Below are 15,102 nucleotides of genomic sequence, written 5' to 3'. Positions count from 1 at the left end.
TGCCATAACAAAGTGATTTTATTGACATTCCTCTATAGTGATATGGTTGAGTAGAAAGCACAGCCTGAGTATCATGTGACATTTTTCTGTCAATATAAGCAAAATCAGTCCAGTAATGAGGACCTTTCCTGCCATTGACTTTATGTAGTCTTTAACAAAAACCATAACAGACATTTCTGTTAGATAAAGTGGAAGCTGCAGGGAATTTGGTTAATGGTACAATATTTACTATACCTAGTAACTACTATCTACAGGCATCTGTTTTTCTACTAGAACAAAGGACCTACATGACTCACTAGAGAGAAAGTAGCAATCCAATCTTTTGGACCTTGTGATAACTGGAAAACCTATCCCAGATTTAGTATATTGCAGTAATTTTATCTTTCAATAATGAACACTGAGGTACAGCAAGAATAATAAAAAAGCACCGCATTTGTTGTAGAAAGATCTGTTGGTCTGCACTGGACTGAAAGTGTTTAATCTTGACTGGGAAGCCCTATTAATATTACTATGGAGACAGGGCAAATATTATTTCAACAGAAATTAAAAAAATCTCCAGTCAAATTTGTCCTTCTGAAATTCCATAGACTGTCACAGGATTAATTGTGAAGGACGAGTTTAACTCATCCTCTGTGCGCTTATATTTTAGCTTATTTCACATTTCATTTTCATGTTCAAATTTAGTATCCTATTGTTTCCAACTAGAGGTATGTCAACTCTTTGTTACAGTGAAACTAGAATAACAAAACACAAACCCAACAAACACCCCCCTCCCCACAGGCTGTCTCTCAGACTAGACTATGAACTTAAACCTCAGCTACAGTCCATTGAAAAGTTCACTGGCACTTGAGCAAACTGGGTGAAAAAAGTCCCCTGTGTCAGATTTGTACAAAACTCATGATTTCTCCATTAGGTGTTAGATGTAGTTTGGACCACTCACTTCTTTCCTTGTCATAGCCATGGGTCTCCCTGGAACACAAAAATCAAGTTTTGAATATGCACAGCCACATGACTGAAACGGAAAGCTCATGTAATGCATCGCAGATTGAATTGACAGCATTTGGTAATGCTGTTAACAATAACACTTGTTTTTACTGGATCAAATCCTGCATAGCTGATGTGGTTGAACAGTCAGTGAGACTACCTCAAGGTGGAAGACCTACTGGTGATCTAAAATACCTGTTTTCATTCTCTTATCTTCAGATCAATGTAGGGCAACAGGATTTCATAAAAAGAAATATCCCCTTCCCTCCCTCTACCATTAATACTATCATGACAACCACTGAGAAACATATAGACCCTCTGAAAGCATACAAGTTGTCAATATTCATTGCTCCCATCAAAAACTAGAATTCATAAAAGCTGTCAGATTGCCTCTTTCATTTTTCATTTACATTTTAAAAATCTATTGATGCTGATGTCATACCTTAATCTAGCCACCACGATATCTAGTCACCACCATGTTTAAATGGAACTGAGGTTTAAAGAGCTCAAAAGATTATTTTACAGTAAATCTGCCCTATGGAATGTCTTCTAGTCTTTCCCGTGGGGAAACAATGAAACCAGAATTTCTGTAATCAACAGTCGGTGTTTAACAAATGAAAACGCAGACTTGGGGAGTGAGTAACAGCATTTGAATCAAAAGATGAACAAGGAAGGGTATATGTCTTGCATATGCATAACAACAACGAAGTCAACGAGTTGCTTAATGGGCAGGTCAAATAACAGGCCAAGGGAGATAGGTTCCGCCCTCTCTCCTGTTAGCACCATTCACTGCCTCACTCCAACATCACGACGCCACTTGGATGCATGGCTTCCCCTTACTCCAGGCTGGGACTGGATGCTGCCCATGGTATGACGCAATGAAAGGAGAAGCATCGACCTGGATATCCTAGAGTTTGAAAACCTGTTAGGGTAGGGCATTAGGGAAGAGAGAGGGATAGGACTGGAATGGTAGAATACCAGAACAGCCGAGTATGTAATTTTCTTTTTCTTTGTTTTATGAAAACAGCCAATTGTCTCTATTCCTGGCTTTAGATCCAAAAAACTTGCGAGGAAGTCTGCATGACTTCGGCAACTTAGAAAGCAACCTTTTAAAAATATTAGGCTGTGGGCTTGAAAAACAGCTTGGATCAAGGGTTTTGATGGGAAGTAGCTGGCTGTGCTGCATGTTTCTCAGAGCAGGAATACAAAGTGCTCGAGATGGCATCTGCCAAACATAATCTAGTTTACATAATCTAGCAAGTGTCAGAACATGTCGTGAAGAAGAATTTTAGGAGAAAGCTTTCCATATTTCAACCAATGGGGTTTGATGCTGTCTCTGAAATACAAACATCTTTTATTATGCTACAAAAAATAGTTTCACTTTTTCTTAATAAAATATAGTTTTAAAATACTTAAAAAAATTCAACTATACAGCATTGTAAAGGTTGGATTTTTTTTTTTACTTTTTTTTTTTTACTTTTTTACTATGTTAATGAGACAGCTTTTGATTTTCTCTGGCCAAACATGGACCAACCACCTGGATGCTTCTCTTTCTTTTCTTCTAATGTTGGAAGGTATCCAACATTTGACATAGTGCAGGTAACTATAACACATCACCAGGAATAAATTAAGAACCATACAGGAATCACTGGATTTTGGGGCTCAGAGGTGAAGAAGCAGAAATTGGAAGGTTTCACATTCAGTCTTTCCTGGTGTCACTTGTTCTGATGGAATTTATGTGCATATGACAGATGCTCTCAGAAAAACGCTAAGTTTTCCATCTCTCCTGAGCAGTTGGGCTGGTCATGTGGAATAGATGCCTGAGAGCTCATTTATGGAAATACTAAACATCATTTTTGGTGTGTGGTACTGTGAAGCTGGCCTGTAGCTGCAGCCTCCCTCTGCAACTGTAAAATGATTACTCAATAAGAACAGTAACAGCATAGTATAAAATAGATTCTCAGTAAAAGCCATACATTAAATTAGTATAAAAGTGGCAGAAATATCACAGAAATTGAATGAATGGGGCAATTTAAATATTCTAATTTTTTAATGTATCATTGACAAAAACTATTATTTCTGCTTAGAAACGTTTTTGGGTCCATCACCTTTCAAATACCTGTTGTTCTAAGAATAAAAGCAGGAGAATGATCTAAAACTCTCAGATGCAGTTTTTCAAGTGAGATGAGATTCTGTACAGCCACCATAAAACTATGCAAGAAAGCAGCGTCCAATCTTTTTCTCTGGAGAGAAAACTTAGATGTGTTAGACCTTACACTAACCTCCTCATTTTACAATTTGCTGAAGCATAGTTAACACAAAGCTACCAGTAACAAGCCCCCAAGGGGATGTGCTATTTCATGTGAGCTGCTAACCATGAGGTTACCTTCTCACTTACCTTCACAAGGCTCTCTGTTCGTATTTCACGCATCCTTTAACATATTTAGTGTCAGAAGATACTCGTATTTCCTTTTCCCAGTCAAGACAAACACTTTCAATCTGAGATTAGTCTTGGAAAACAAGGGCAGCAAAGATTAATAAATAGAACATAATCAGAGCAGTGAGGTTGACTGTAAGAGCCTCAGCAGAATTCATCCGAAGACAATCTTACTGCTGTTTTGCTTTTGTTGCCTAGATTCAGAGTTGGAATGCAAAATACACCAAACTGAAGTGGGTTATGTCTGTAGTAACAAGAGCTGGATTTTTAGTTTAGTTGTATCTAGCATGACTGGAGGGCCTTTGGGCTTCCTCCAAGAGGAAGTGCAACAAAGTCTTAACGCACAGAGAGTTACAGTCTTCTTCATCCCTGACAAACACCCTCAGTCAATGCAGCTTCTTATCTGACAGACCCTAGATGAAAACATTTTGTCTACAACCAACCACTCTTGAGGATATGGAGAATTCCACTGAACAAGAAAAGAAAAAAGACAGAACTGAAAACAACCCCTACCAACCACAGATTAGCCCAGCCTGACTGAAAATAAATGGCTTCTGACACAGGGGATGGGATTGTCTAGACTTCTCATTTGGAAAGGAGCATTTTCAACATCAGAAAACAAAGATCTGGTAAACAGAACCCAAGAGTATTCATAAGAGTAGAACATTCTTCTTACTTCCCCTTTTCCTTGTCATATACAATACTAAGGTAAGGGAGCCTTGTCCTTTATGCTACATAATAAAACATCCTTCTTGAATGTGCACAACCTTGTGCTTCTTGTGTGGTAAACATTACAATGGAGATGCCCCTCCCAATATATCTGAAGTGCAAGTTCTCTCCAGTACTGGCAAGCAACAATCATAACAATCGCTGTTATGCTTTTTGCATTGCATTACAGGTTGGGTTTTTTTAATTTTTGAAGGTCATATCTGCACCATGTATCTGTGCCAGTTCCAGCTGATGCAACTGATCATGAGTTCGTATATAAAAATTTCAGTTTTCCTCACAGATGTCTCTCAGATGGACAATACACACAGGGAAAATAAGGATGGATGAAGATATATTTGACCAGCTCCTAGTACTGGATTCAACAGTTAAGAAGATGGGCTGTGAATTGATTTTAGAAGATGTGGGTATATAAAAGCTTGGAATGTTTGATGAGGTTTTTTTTTATTTTTTAATCAACGCAGGTGGAAGTAAACATTTATTAACATTTGGTCAAGTGTAGTGTAACTTGCATTTGTATTTTCATTGTTATTAATGGAGGTATGTAGAGATATACAGAAACCTTGAGACAGTTGTTTTTCTATTGCATACAGACTAGCAGTCCATTGGAAACAGAGGATGAAAGCATGAAGGTTAGATCGTAGAGGGCAGCAGTTCTTCATGCACAGCTTTTGTTAATCTTGATTTTTTTGTTGTTGTTTTGTTTTGTTTTCAAAAATAAAAACATGGGAAACCAAGATCAAATGATGGTGGACAGGAGACGTGACATCATCAGCCATAAAAACACCAGAAGTGCCTGAACCCCTCATTCAAGTCCAAAGGTGCTAGTTTCTTCAACAGCTGTCAGCAGCTTTTCATACAGCATAGAATATGAGGGGTAAGGTGGAAGATCCAAACGGTTGAAACATGTATGTGCCCTGCAAAAGGAAAATATGCTACATGTTAAGTTTAATCTAAACAACTTGAGAAAATAATAACTGAGAAAACTTGATCCTACTGAGACTCAAAACATTCAACTTCACTTAAGAGAGAGAAAAATAAATCCCAACTATTAAAGGAAAATCTTTGAATTGCACCAAAATATGAGATGCTGAAATATATGTGCACATACACATGAATATTTCATAAAGAAGACACAAGCTAAGTATCAATGTAACATCATTCTCTGATATCCCCGCTTTAGATGCTGCAGGGATCTTGTAGGGATCTTGATGGAGAATGCTGGAGGTCACTGAGGAGCTGGGGTCTAGGCCCTGATAGAGGGAAAACTTCACTACTATAATTTTAGTTGCTTTGTGATTTTTTTACAAAAAATGGAATTGAGCTGTACATCCAACACAAGCAGCCAGTAAGTTTTGCATCAGTGGATAAGGATAATGTGATGGACTATACTGACAGAATGGGCTCAGCATGTGTTTGCAATTGAGGCAGGGCTGACTGGTAAAAGACCATTCAGGGATCTGCTAACTGAAGAAGGAAGGCTGCTGAAAATGTTCCTGTAAGTCAGCTGTTGGCCATCTGCTGTAAGTCTGGCCTTTCAATGTTATTTATTTGCAGTAGCCAAGACAAAAGCAAAACACTTTGTGCAGAGCAAGCTGCAAACTTGATGACCATCTCTTCCCCTGGTTTTACCATTATATTTACCCTCCATTACATTTACATTGGCAGCACCTTCAAAGGAAGCTGTGGAATGGGTTCCATGAAAGCCTCCACCTTGTTGCAGCTTTTCTGGCAGCAGCAATCAGACCCAGAGGCAGATTACACTTCACTGTGTGAGGTGCTACACAAATGTGGAGTAAAGAAACAGTCTCTGCCCCAACAGTTCAGCCATTTCAACTGACAGAAAAACTGTAGACCTTGTTCAACAAACGGGGATGAAGAGGCACCTTTTCATTAAAATAGTTCAAGTTTTTTCAGGCAGCTTAGAGTTTTACATGATGCTAGCAATACTTCTATTTCCTCTTGCTCGCTTGACAAATGTGACTTGACAGAACTGCGCAGGAGGAAATGTAGCCTCAAGGACTAATGATGTCTGAACTTCTCGCCTTGAGTATTTTTAGGAACCATGAAGTTGTTTTACTTCTAGCTTTCTTATCTCATACTTTAACTCAATGCTATTTCTTCAAAACTGATGCAGCAGAGCTATCTTGGAGAAAACTACTTGAAACTGTGCTAGTCATCTCTTAGGCCACCCACAAAGTGGGAAAAACATAATACTAGAAGATGGGCTGGCCTGAGACTTGTAGATTCAAAGGGAGAGTTTTATCAAGCACCAGCGGTGAATCATTAAAAACAATCAGGCAACTGAAATAGCCAGAGGCATGTAATCTTCACTGTATCACAGAACTTCAATTAGGAGAGCTTTTACCATCCTTTTTCCCCTTCTGAATGAAGATTTGTTAGCTGGTCACTCTCAGAGAGAGTACAATAAACACAAAATTTGTGGAAACGAGCTGGGAACACTTGAGTTAGTGAAAAAGGAACATTAATAAAGCCATTACTCAATTCATCTCTTGAAATTAAACATGGCAGCCCATGTGCATTATCCATGAGTAGCACTGCACTGTTTATTGTTTATCTCAGCAATCTTATGGCAGCATAAGTTGTTTCTACAGTCCATTGCCAATACATATCAACCACTGGGAGTTAATTAACTGAAGGATTCTTGTAGTCCATTCAGAACATGTCTATCACAGGCAAGACAGCACCATGCAAAGACAGCCAGTCTTGAGGGGCTCAGCTGCCTGGCTCCAGAACTGGAAGCAGCATAGCCATGGTGGCTCAGGTGTGGATTCTGCTAATGTAACTTTGCAGAATCTGAAGATATCTGTATGGTACTTAACCATGGCACATTTAACTGTTTGAGACAAAACCATCTCAGATGTTGCTGTTGTGCATCCTATCGTGTGGTGTAGACATATCCACAGCCACTGACTCTGATGTTTACTGTCTTGCAGACATTCATCTTGACAGATCCATTTTCATTTCATGCTGATTATGAAACAACCTTGCAATGCTGTTGACTTCTAGTTATCCTTGACCTAGGCAAACTCAGAAAAAAGCTAATTCTTTTTCTTAATATGAGGTTTGCAGAAGTGGACTGTTCTATGGAAGGTCTCAAGCAATTTACTGTGGGGAGAAACTATTACAAAGAAAGGGAAAAAAGTTAACGTTTCTAGAAACACTAAAGCATTTTGCCAAGCAACACTCTCACGTTCACCACTTAAACAACTTTACAGAAAAAAACCCTTTCATTCTAAAAAATGTCATCAAATTAATTAATGAAAAATTATTTTCAGGAGTTCAATTCGGGTTAGGTTTACACTTCTACCTACTTATGGTGCAAACCACAATATATTGCTAAAGGCAAAGCCTGAGTTCAAATTCTGGTTTGTGAAACTAATATGGATCTACTGCAGCTTCAATGATGCCTGTGAAGCCCACCCAATCTTACAAAAAGATAATTATGTGCAAAACTGTCTATTTTACATTCAGCAATAGGCCTAATTGCTTCTTTGCTGCAAAGGTTGTATCTACTCGTGTAACTGCACAATATACTCTGCTTCACCTGAAATGAGAGAGAAGGTTGACTGGGACTCCTTCTCATTCAGCTTTCCCTCTCTCCTCAGTATTGCTGTGCATACTGCCTTTGCCTCTTGCAACTGAAAGCTGAAACATTTATTTTCCAAACTGGACTAAAGCTAAATTGCTCAGTCTCTAGTATGTCACATCATATGCTGTGTGATAAAGCAGTACACAGGGCAATTAAGAGTCAACAACATTTTCCATAATATTTTCCACTGTTGCCTAACTGTGCCCTGTCCACTAAAGGGGTAAATTACTCCTGAACCATGTTGGCCTCCTACTACTCATCCCAGTGAGAGTGTCTACAGTAAGCATAATTCAGGGGACACTTGCTACATATATTGGGGTGAAAACATTACATCAGGAGTGCAAGAAACAGTCACAGCAATAAGAAAATATTTCTTCCCTTGATTAAGCCTCCTACCACATAAGCCTGGTGACATTTGAGAGGGTGTTCAGGGAGTGAGAGGTCTGGAATAAGAATTAGATTGGTAAGAGCTTTTATGGGAAGGATTCTGGCTTCTCTAGAAGAAAATGGAAGATAAAGTCATGTAAACCAACTCTGACCCTCATATGCCCTCATCCTCCAGTAAGTAAAGCAGTAAATGGACCACTTAAAATTTCATTCCTCTTGGCAGACTGTGTTTATTGCTTAAAGTAGTTATGGTGGGCTTGAACCTTTAATCTTGCTCACTGTTCACAGTACTGTGCTATTTCTCTTCTAAGAATTCTCTCTAAAAATTATAAGCTTTAAGACTTTTGCATTCTTCTTTTCTTTGTCACTTCCTTTATTCCCCATAAAGATGAGAATCTAAAGGCAGTAAAAGTGGGCACAGAACCCCTTAATTATAGCTTGAACTCTTCAACTAAAATAAGACTCGCATTCTAACATAAACATGCCTGTCAGGCACAAACTGGGCAGCTCTCCTTTTCACCTTGCTTTCTTTAGATGAACCCACAACCCCCTCTTTGATCAACCTCAGGACCCACAGGTAGCAATTTTTGTTCCTTTTGACTTATTTGCTGTCTGGGAACCAGTGCTTAATAGATGAATGTAGATTTGTAGATAATATTCCTGTTTTATGTGAGAAAAGAGGACACAGAAGAGGGATGAAAGATAAGGAAAAAGAAAAGACAGCAAAGCCCATGCACCCAGTCCACTGGGGAAGTAGGAAATTTTGAGAATAAAGTTCTTTGTAGTCCCATACAATCTGTCTTAGCTGCTATATGGGATTCTGTGGTGATTAAATACTTGATCATCTAACAGAGAGGAACAGAATTCTCTTACAAAAGTTCAGATATTTACTAGCACTGGTAATTTGTATCATATATAACATGCATTACTGTGCTGAATGAATATCTCTTCTGATGAAAGGGTAGTTGCAGCTCAGCACTGTTGGGAAAAGTGACCTCATTGTGTCAGATGTGATTATTTGAATCACTGCAATACATTCTGAGGTCCTTACCTAATTGACACTCAAACAGACATAACCTTGGAGCTGATAGGAGTTTTTGCCAGGTGAGGAGCACAACCGGAAGATGGGGCAGTGGCATTTGTAGGCACTGAACACTTTTGCGACTGAGAATTTTAAAAGAGGGAACTGTTGCCTCCTATAGCTGTAGTAGAAAGCACTGCCAGTTCTTTGTACAGCTTTGTTTTGGGCTGGGAGTTCCAATCCCACATCAGATGAAGCTATGATGTCCCAGCTAGAAAACCAGTTCATTAATGTTTGGTGGGTAACAAAAAATCAGTTCTTACAGAACTACTGCTAAAACTACTAATATAATAATAATGGCCAGTCTTCGCAAGCGAAGATTTGGGAAGGGTCATAAACCCTTCGAGCCTGCGCAGTGGATTTTTTAGGTGAGACACAGCGTGCGCTGAACTGAGCCCACCCTTTAATCCTGAGGTTCATCTGCCGGGGCCGAGCAAAGCTTGGACAGTGGCAGTGAGGTCCCCAGGACGTAGCTGGATTGCCATACAAGGCTGACGAGCTCCAGCTGCCCAGGGGGGCCGGGAATTGAACCCGGGTCGCAGCGGTGCGAGTCCTGCACTCTAACCACTAGACCACCAGAGGCCCAGTCTAAAATACCTGCATGACCCAGGAAAGGTGAAGAGAGTCTTCCTGCTTCAGAAGAGTATAGCTGGAAGAATTCTATAACCATCTCTACTCAGGCAACAGTTACATGAAGTAAAACATGTAACTTCTTTATTTTGGGGCAAAAGTTTGCATATTAGATAGGGAGAGTAAAACTCAACTGTGATGAATACGATTGAACCTGTTATTTCATATGACCTGTTATTTCATATTCATATGTTTGGAAGAAACCCTGCTGAAGATTTACACTGACAGATCTGCAGACTGACTGCTGGCAGTCTCCTTGGGACCTTCTTCAGGGTTATTGTCTGGAGGTTTGGGATTAAAGCAGCGTCTCTGAGCTGTATTGTGCCTCAACTTTCTAACATGTGTTGTCTCAAAAGTAAATATAGATAGGAATAATGTGTCTGGCACACATGCACACCATAGAAATAAGATACAAGTGTTATCTTACTCTTAGAGGAACACATCACACCACAATTACCCTGTTCATGGCAGGGGAACTGGTACTGATGAACAAACCCACCAATTTAGAATGAAGTTACTGGATTCTTAGCCTTCCTGAAAAAGTCTTTCTTACCCTCAGTGCTTTCAAGAAGCACTCTAGGTGTCATGTATTAGTGGTTATTCTTAGAAAAGTGTTGCATTTTAGAAACTTACACCATGCCTCTTTTCTGGGAGTGCCATGTTGTTGCTGCAAGTGCAAAAGCATAGGTGGTTTAGGTATTACGTTAGGTATTGCATCTTCGCTCACTATAAGCAAATGGTAGTTGCATGCTCTGTTGCCAGAGTGTAAGGACAGGATGCAAGGGAGGTTCACCTAACTACTTCAGCCATCTGGAGCAGAAGCAAGGGAAAACAGAAAAAGGCCTGGACTCTCCTTGTAGAGCTAAAAGTTGTCAATGCTTTGTAAAGCAATTGAAAACTGAAAGGCCAGACTAACCTATCCCCAGTGACTATCTACCTGGATGTCAAGAAAGCCAAATACATCAGCTTCCATAATATCTTTCAACACATTGCATTTATTGAGTCACAGATTAAGAACTAAGGCCACTAGAACAACTGTGCATAAGCACATAAGCAACTAAATTTGATGATTTCTAAGACATGAGAAAGCTGGTGTTTTTTTCCCTAGGACTTTGAAAACATGGAGTGACTCTCACTGTGAAACTGTAGGAATTGTTGAAGTGACGAGGGAATTTGTTGTGGTTTATTGTAAACAGCTAAAGTTAGTTACATTCACATCACAGGGCCCAAAAGGCCTACAGGATATGACATATGTTTTTTAGCCTCTAAGTCTAAGTAAGTACAAAAATCTAAATAAACATAAGCAAACCATAAACAGGCATATAAAAAAAGTTTTAAGTAATACTCATTTAGTTGCTTAACTAAGGATTTAGGGAACATCCAGGCTTAGCCTGTGTGTTTTATGTTATTTCTTAACACCGTGTATACTTGGCAGCAGCCCATAATTTTATAAAATGCAGGCAATAATTCATGGTGATCAAGCTGTGTTTATTCCCCAGGAGCAAGTGTTGTTTCTTTTTCCACTGGCTGAAATGAATGCAGAGCTCTAAGACTTCCAAACGTTGCTACCAACTTTCACCTGGAAAAGAGGTCTCTTTCAGGGAGAGCAACAAGTTCGGTGGTCAGCAGACAAACATAAAATCGTTAATGTGGATATCTCGGGGCTAACTGAATCTGGGTCATAAGTAATGCCTAGGTTCACAAAGAAAGTTAAGCAGAGCAGAAAGAGGCCAATTACCTTTTCAGAACTTGACGGGTCAGCCCAGGGCATGTTCTGTGCACGTGCCAAGGTCCACCCTCCCCTCTCACCCCTTTCCACCCCAGAAGGAGTGCAAAGAGAGCTCTGCAGAAATGCTGCACAAGTCTGTGACTGCTAGTTGCTGACTGTCAACAGGCAGGAATGCCCTCATTAAGCTCTGAACCTCTTAGATAGAACCAGGCTATATATATTCTGCAAAGGAGGATCCAGACTATGCATAGCAAACTCGCTTTCAGGCTTTCTTTCCACATTGCTAGCTGAAGCTGGGAGTCATCTCACTGACCTTACATGTTTTCATTTGTTTTTAAATCTAGCTTTCATGTAGGCTCTAGTTCTCCATATTGTCTCTATAGAGTCTTTGTGGTAGATGGACATAAATCAGAATGTACCAGGTGTGACTCAGCTTAACAATTTTAAAAATCTGTGTTCAGGTGGGATGAACTGTTCCTTAAAAACACTTACTTTCCTTTTCCTAACTTTAGAGGGAGTCCACATAAGATGTCAGCTCTGAATGCCTGGTGATATAGTGCCCTGGTCCAGTCCCTGCATCTCCCCACTGAATAAACATGGGCTTGAGCACGGACTAATAGGGTGATCAGATTTGGAATTTGCCTCTCTGGAGGACTCTGGAGGTTTACTCAAGTTCATGTCTTATAGCATGTTTCTGGGTAAACAACATGGACAGCAAGTAACGAGAAAACTGGACCAGACCCTTTGTTAAGTGATTGTCTGAATACATTTCCAAGGTCTGCCCATAGAGATTTTTGCTCTGTGCCATGGAAGTGACCTCCTTTGGACTGCAGCTGAAAGCAAATGATAGGAGCAGGGAGACAGCATCCTTTGGAGGGCAAACGTGATGTAAAAGGGCCATGTAGCAAAAGTGTCTCAGAGGTGCTGAAATGCTGTGTAATGTCAATGGGGCAGAGCCTCAGGCAACTGTAAGGACATTCAAGAAAAGGTGACTCACTTCAGTGAGAAAGGATGAGTGCTGGTCACTCATGAAGTGGTGAGGCAGAACTCAGAGCTGAATGTATCACTGGCTGTGCCAGGGCTCGCTTGGGTGGCCTTAAGCAAGTCAAACCACCCCTCTGTGCCCCTGTCCCTTTGTTCCAAAAAGGAAGATGACCCCTCCTTTGGGAAGCACTGCCAAGTCTGTTGATTCTGTATGACATTATAACTCATTTGCTCCTAGTTGGCTGACTGAACTAGATGTAACAAATTGGATATTATCACCACAGGGTCTGATATCCTGTCACTAAGATCCTTCATTATGTAAAAGGGGAACCATCAGAGCAAATGAAGGGATTATGCTCAGGTCTCCAGCCAAAACTCAGAGACAGATTTTGGCTTCATGTCTCTGTAAATTCACAAGTATTTTTACTAGTACTATGGAAGTAAAGGGATCAGAATCAGTTGACACGTTCCTGCTGGTCTGGATTTGTTCTAGAATCAAAACAAGAGAACTAGGTTTGGATCTATGGAAATCTTTATCTTAACCATTTCCAAGGATTCCAACTAGTTTAAATCGAGCCTGTAAATCAAAAAAGGTAGCAAAAGAAAACACTTTTCTCTGAATATAATTACAGAACAAACTGATAATTGTTTCTTTGTTGGTTTTTTTTTTAGGTGTCCTTACTGCATTCATTATCTTTCACTGGCAGAGAGATGCAACAAAGTACCAGGCCTATCTTTCTCACAGCAATTCTGGTACAAACTCCCAGCTGGGACATACCTTGGGAGGGAGGTTATTTTCCCCCATTTCTCTATACAGAAGCGCCGTAGCCCGTTGCTTCCTCGGAGAGCAGCAAAGCCCTCGTATGGCACGCTGGATGTTCCTGTGACGAACTGTAACAGCCGGAGCCTCTGCTCATTGTTAAACCTCTCCACTGCTGCCCAGAACCACCGTATTACTATGTGTCCATCATGGTAACCTAAACCAAGAAGCAAGAGAAATTAAAATCGCGCCCTCCTAAGTGGGAAGTACAAGACTGAAATATGTTCCTACTGGCATGGCTCAGAAGATCTACTTAAAAGATCATGACCTAACAATATATCTTGTTCTTCTTGAGCAATAGGTCCCAGGTTCCATTTTGTCCTGGCTGTGGATATTATAATATTACTAATTAATTTCAAACCCTGAAACTCAAATATATATATTTGAGGCACACTAGCCTCTCACAAATCCTTTGGCAAGAACTGGTGTTACATGCATGAGATATTAAAGACCAATTGCAATATGCCACACAGTGTGAGTCTTAACAACTTAACAATTTCTCATTCCCAAATAAATTCTCTTTTGGATCGCAGTGGTGTTCGACATATGGAGAGGAGTTTGCTGCCACAAGCCCTTCCCTGGCAAACTTCCCACCTGAGGGGCTTTGTGCCTTGGTTGGTGCTAGTGAAAGCCAGCATAAACCCAGGCTGAATCTGTTTCAACAGCTAAAGAGAAAAAAAGTAGGAGAATAACTTTGGGCACCAGCTGTGCTTGTGGTAAGCTGTGTATTTCAAGGTAATACAAAGGCTGGGCAGTGAGCAGCAAAGACTGAAACCTTGTATTTCAGGGGAGGATATGTCAGCCTCAGGGACTTTCCATTTGTGGTGCAGAACTGGTGGATTTTACACTTATCCATCATTCAAGACAGGCTGGATAAATCATACTCAATGTTTAAAGCAAAACCAGGCCAAGCAGTAGAGAAGTGATATAGTTTACATTAAGAGGGGACATTCAAGCAAGATCTGTATGTTGTTGAAGTGTAACTGGGAACTATGAAATTCAGCTCTTGATTTCAGCTCCCTGCTGAAGCCAAGAGGAGTTGTGAAACTACTTTCAGTGAAGCCAGGAGTTCATTCACAGTCATCTAAGTAACTTTTAGATCTAATACTGCAAATCCCTTTCAGTCTTTAATAGTCAAAACTCCTGCTAAGTCTGTAGGGACTGAATGGATAAAATCTGGATAGAAACAGCAGAAGCAATTTCAGTACTATTACACCTGTTGATCCAAACCTGATATTTTATTTGTTTTATTTCATGAGTTATTCTTCACAATAACTGTCTGAACAAAATAAGGGCATTTTTCTTAGGAAAGACAGAAGGAAAAGATGGACCAAGTCTTTCATGTTTTAGAGTGAACCAGTCAAGATATTAGTAAACATGAGCAGGCAGTTTACCTCCACGATATTCTGTGTTGTTCCGCCAGTCATTGAGATCTATTTCTGCAGTGCCAGCTATAACCAGTTCCAGTTCTCTAGCATCAAAAACAGAGACGAGCCTGGAGTCTACAACCTAGAACAAAAAACACTTGTAAGCACAGTTGCAGATGGGAAATAAAGCAGATGCAAAGTCTCATAAACCTATGGCTCTGATGGCCAGCTGTTTATTGCGACGAAGTCTGCAAGCTGACAGCTAACTTCCACTCCTCTGCTGATAAATCTGTGCTCTTCTTCAGGGAGTCTACTGATGAAGGAAGTCTGTTCAATGAGCTGCA

The 15,102-nt window shown here is 40.1% G+C and overlaps 1 protein-coding gene across 10 annotated transcripts in view; it reads right to left on the bottom strand.

Moving 5' to 3' along the window:
- The window catches only part of HECW1 (HECT, C2 and WW domain containing E3 ubiquitin protein ligase 1), a 261,005-nt gene continuing 245,903 nt past the window's right edge, over positions 1-15,102 (bottom strand). For 9 of the 10 annotated variants that reach the window (XM_064668439.1, XM_064668418.1, XM_064668445.1 and 6 more), the window contains 3 exons: positions 14,786-14,900; positions 13,350-13,548; positions 1-5,064 (listed from right to left, as the gene is read on the bottom strand). In XM_064668439.1, the coding sequence (XP_064524509.1) occupies positions 4,953-5,064; positions 13,350-13,548; positions 14,786-14,900 (426 nt within the window). In that variant the 3' untranslated portion in view covers positions 1-4,952. The remainder of the gene's footprint in view (positions 5,065-13,349; positions 13,549-14,785; positions 14,901-15,102) is intronic. The other variant, XR_010433682.1, reaches the window with a different exon arrangement.

The sequence above is a fragment of the Pseudopipra pipra genome, chromosome 1 (assembly GCF_036250125.1).
Source record: "Pseudopipra pipra isolate bDixPip1 chromosome 1, bDixPip1.hap1, whole genome shotgun sequence".
Classification (NCBI taxonomy): Eukaryota; Metazoa; Chordata; class Aves; order Passeriformes; family Pipridae; genus Pseudopipra; species Pseudopipra pipra.
This window is presented reverse-complemented; position numbering and strand designations above follow the sequence as displayed.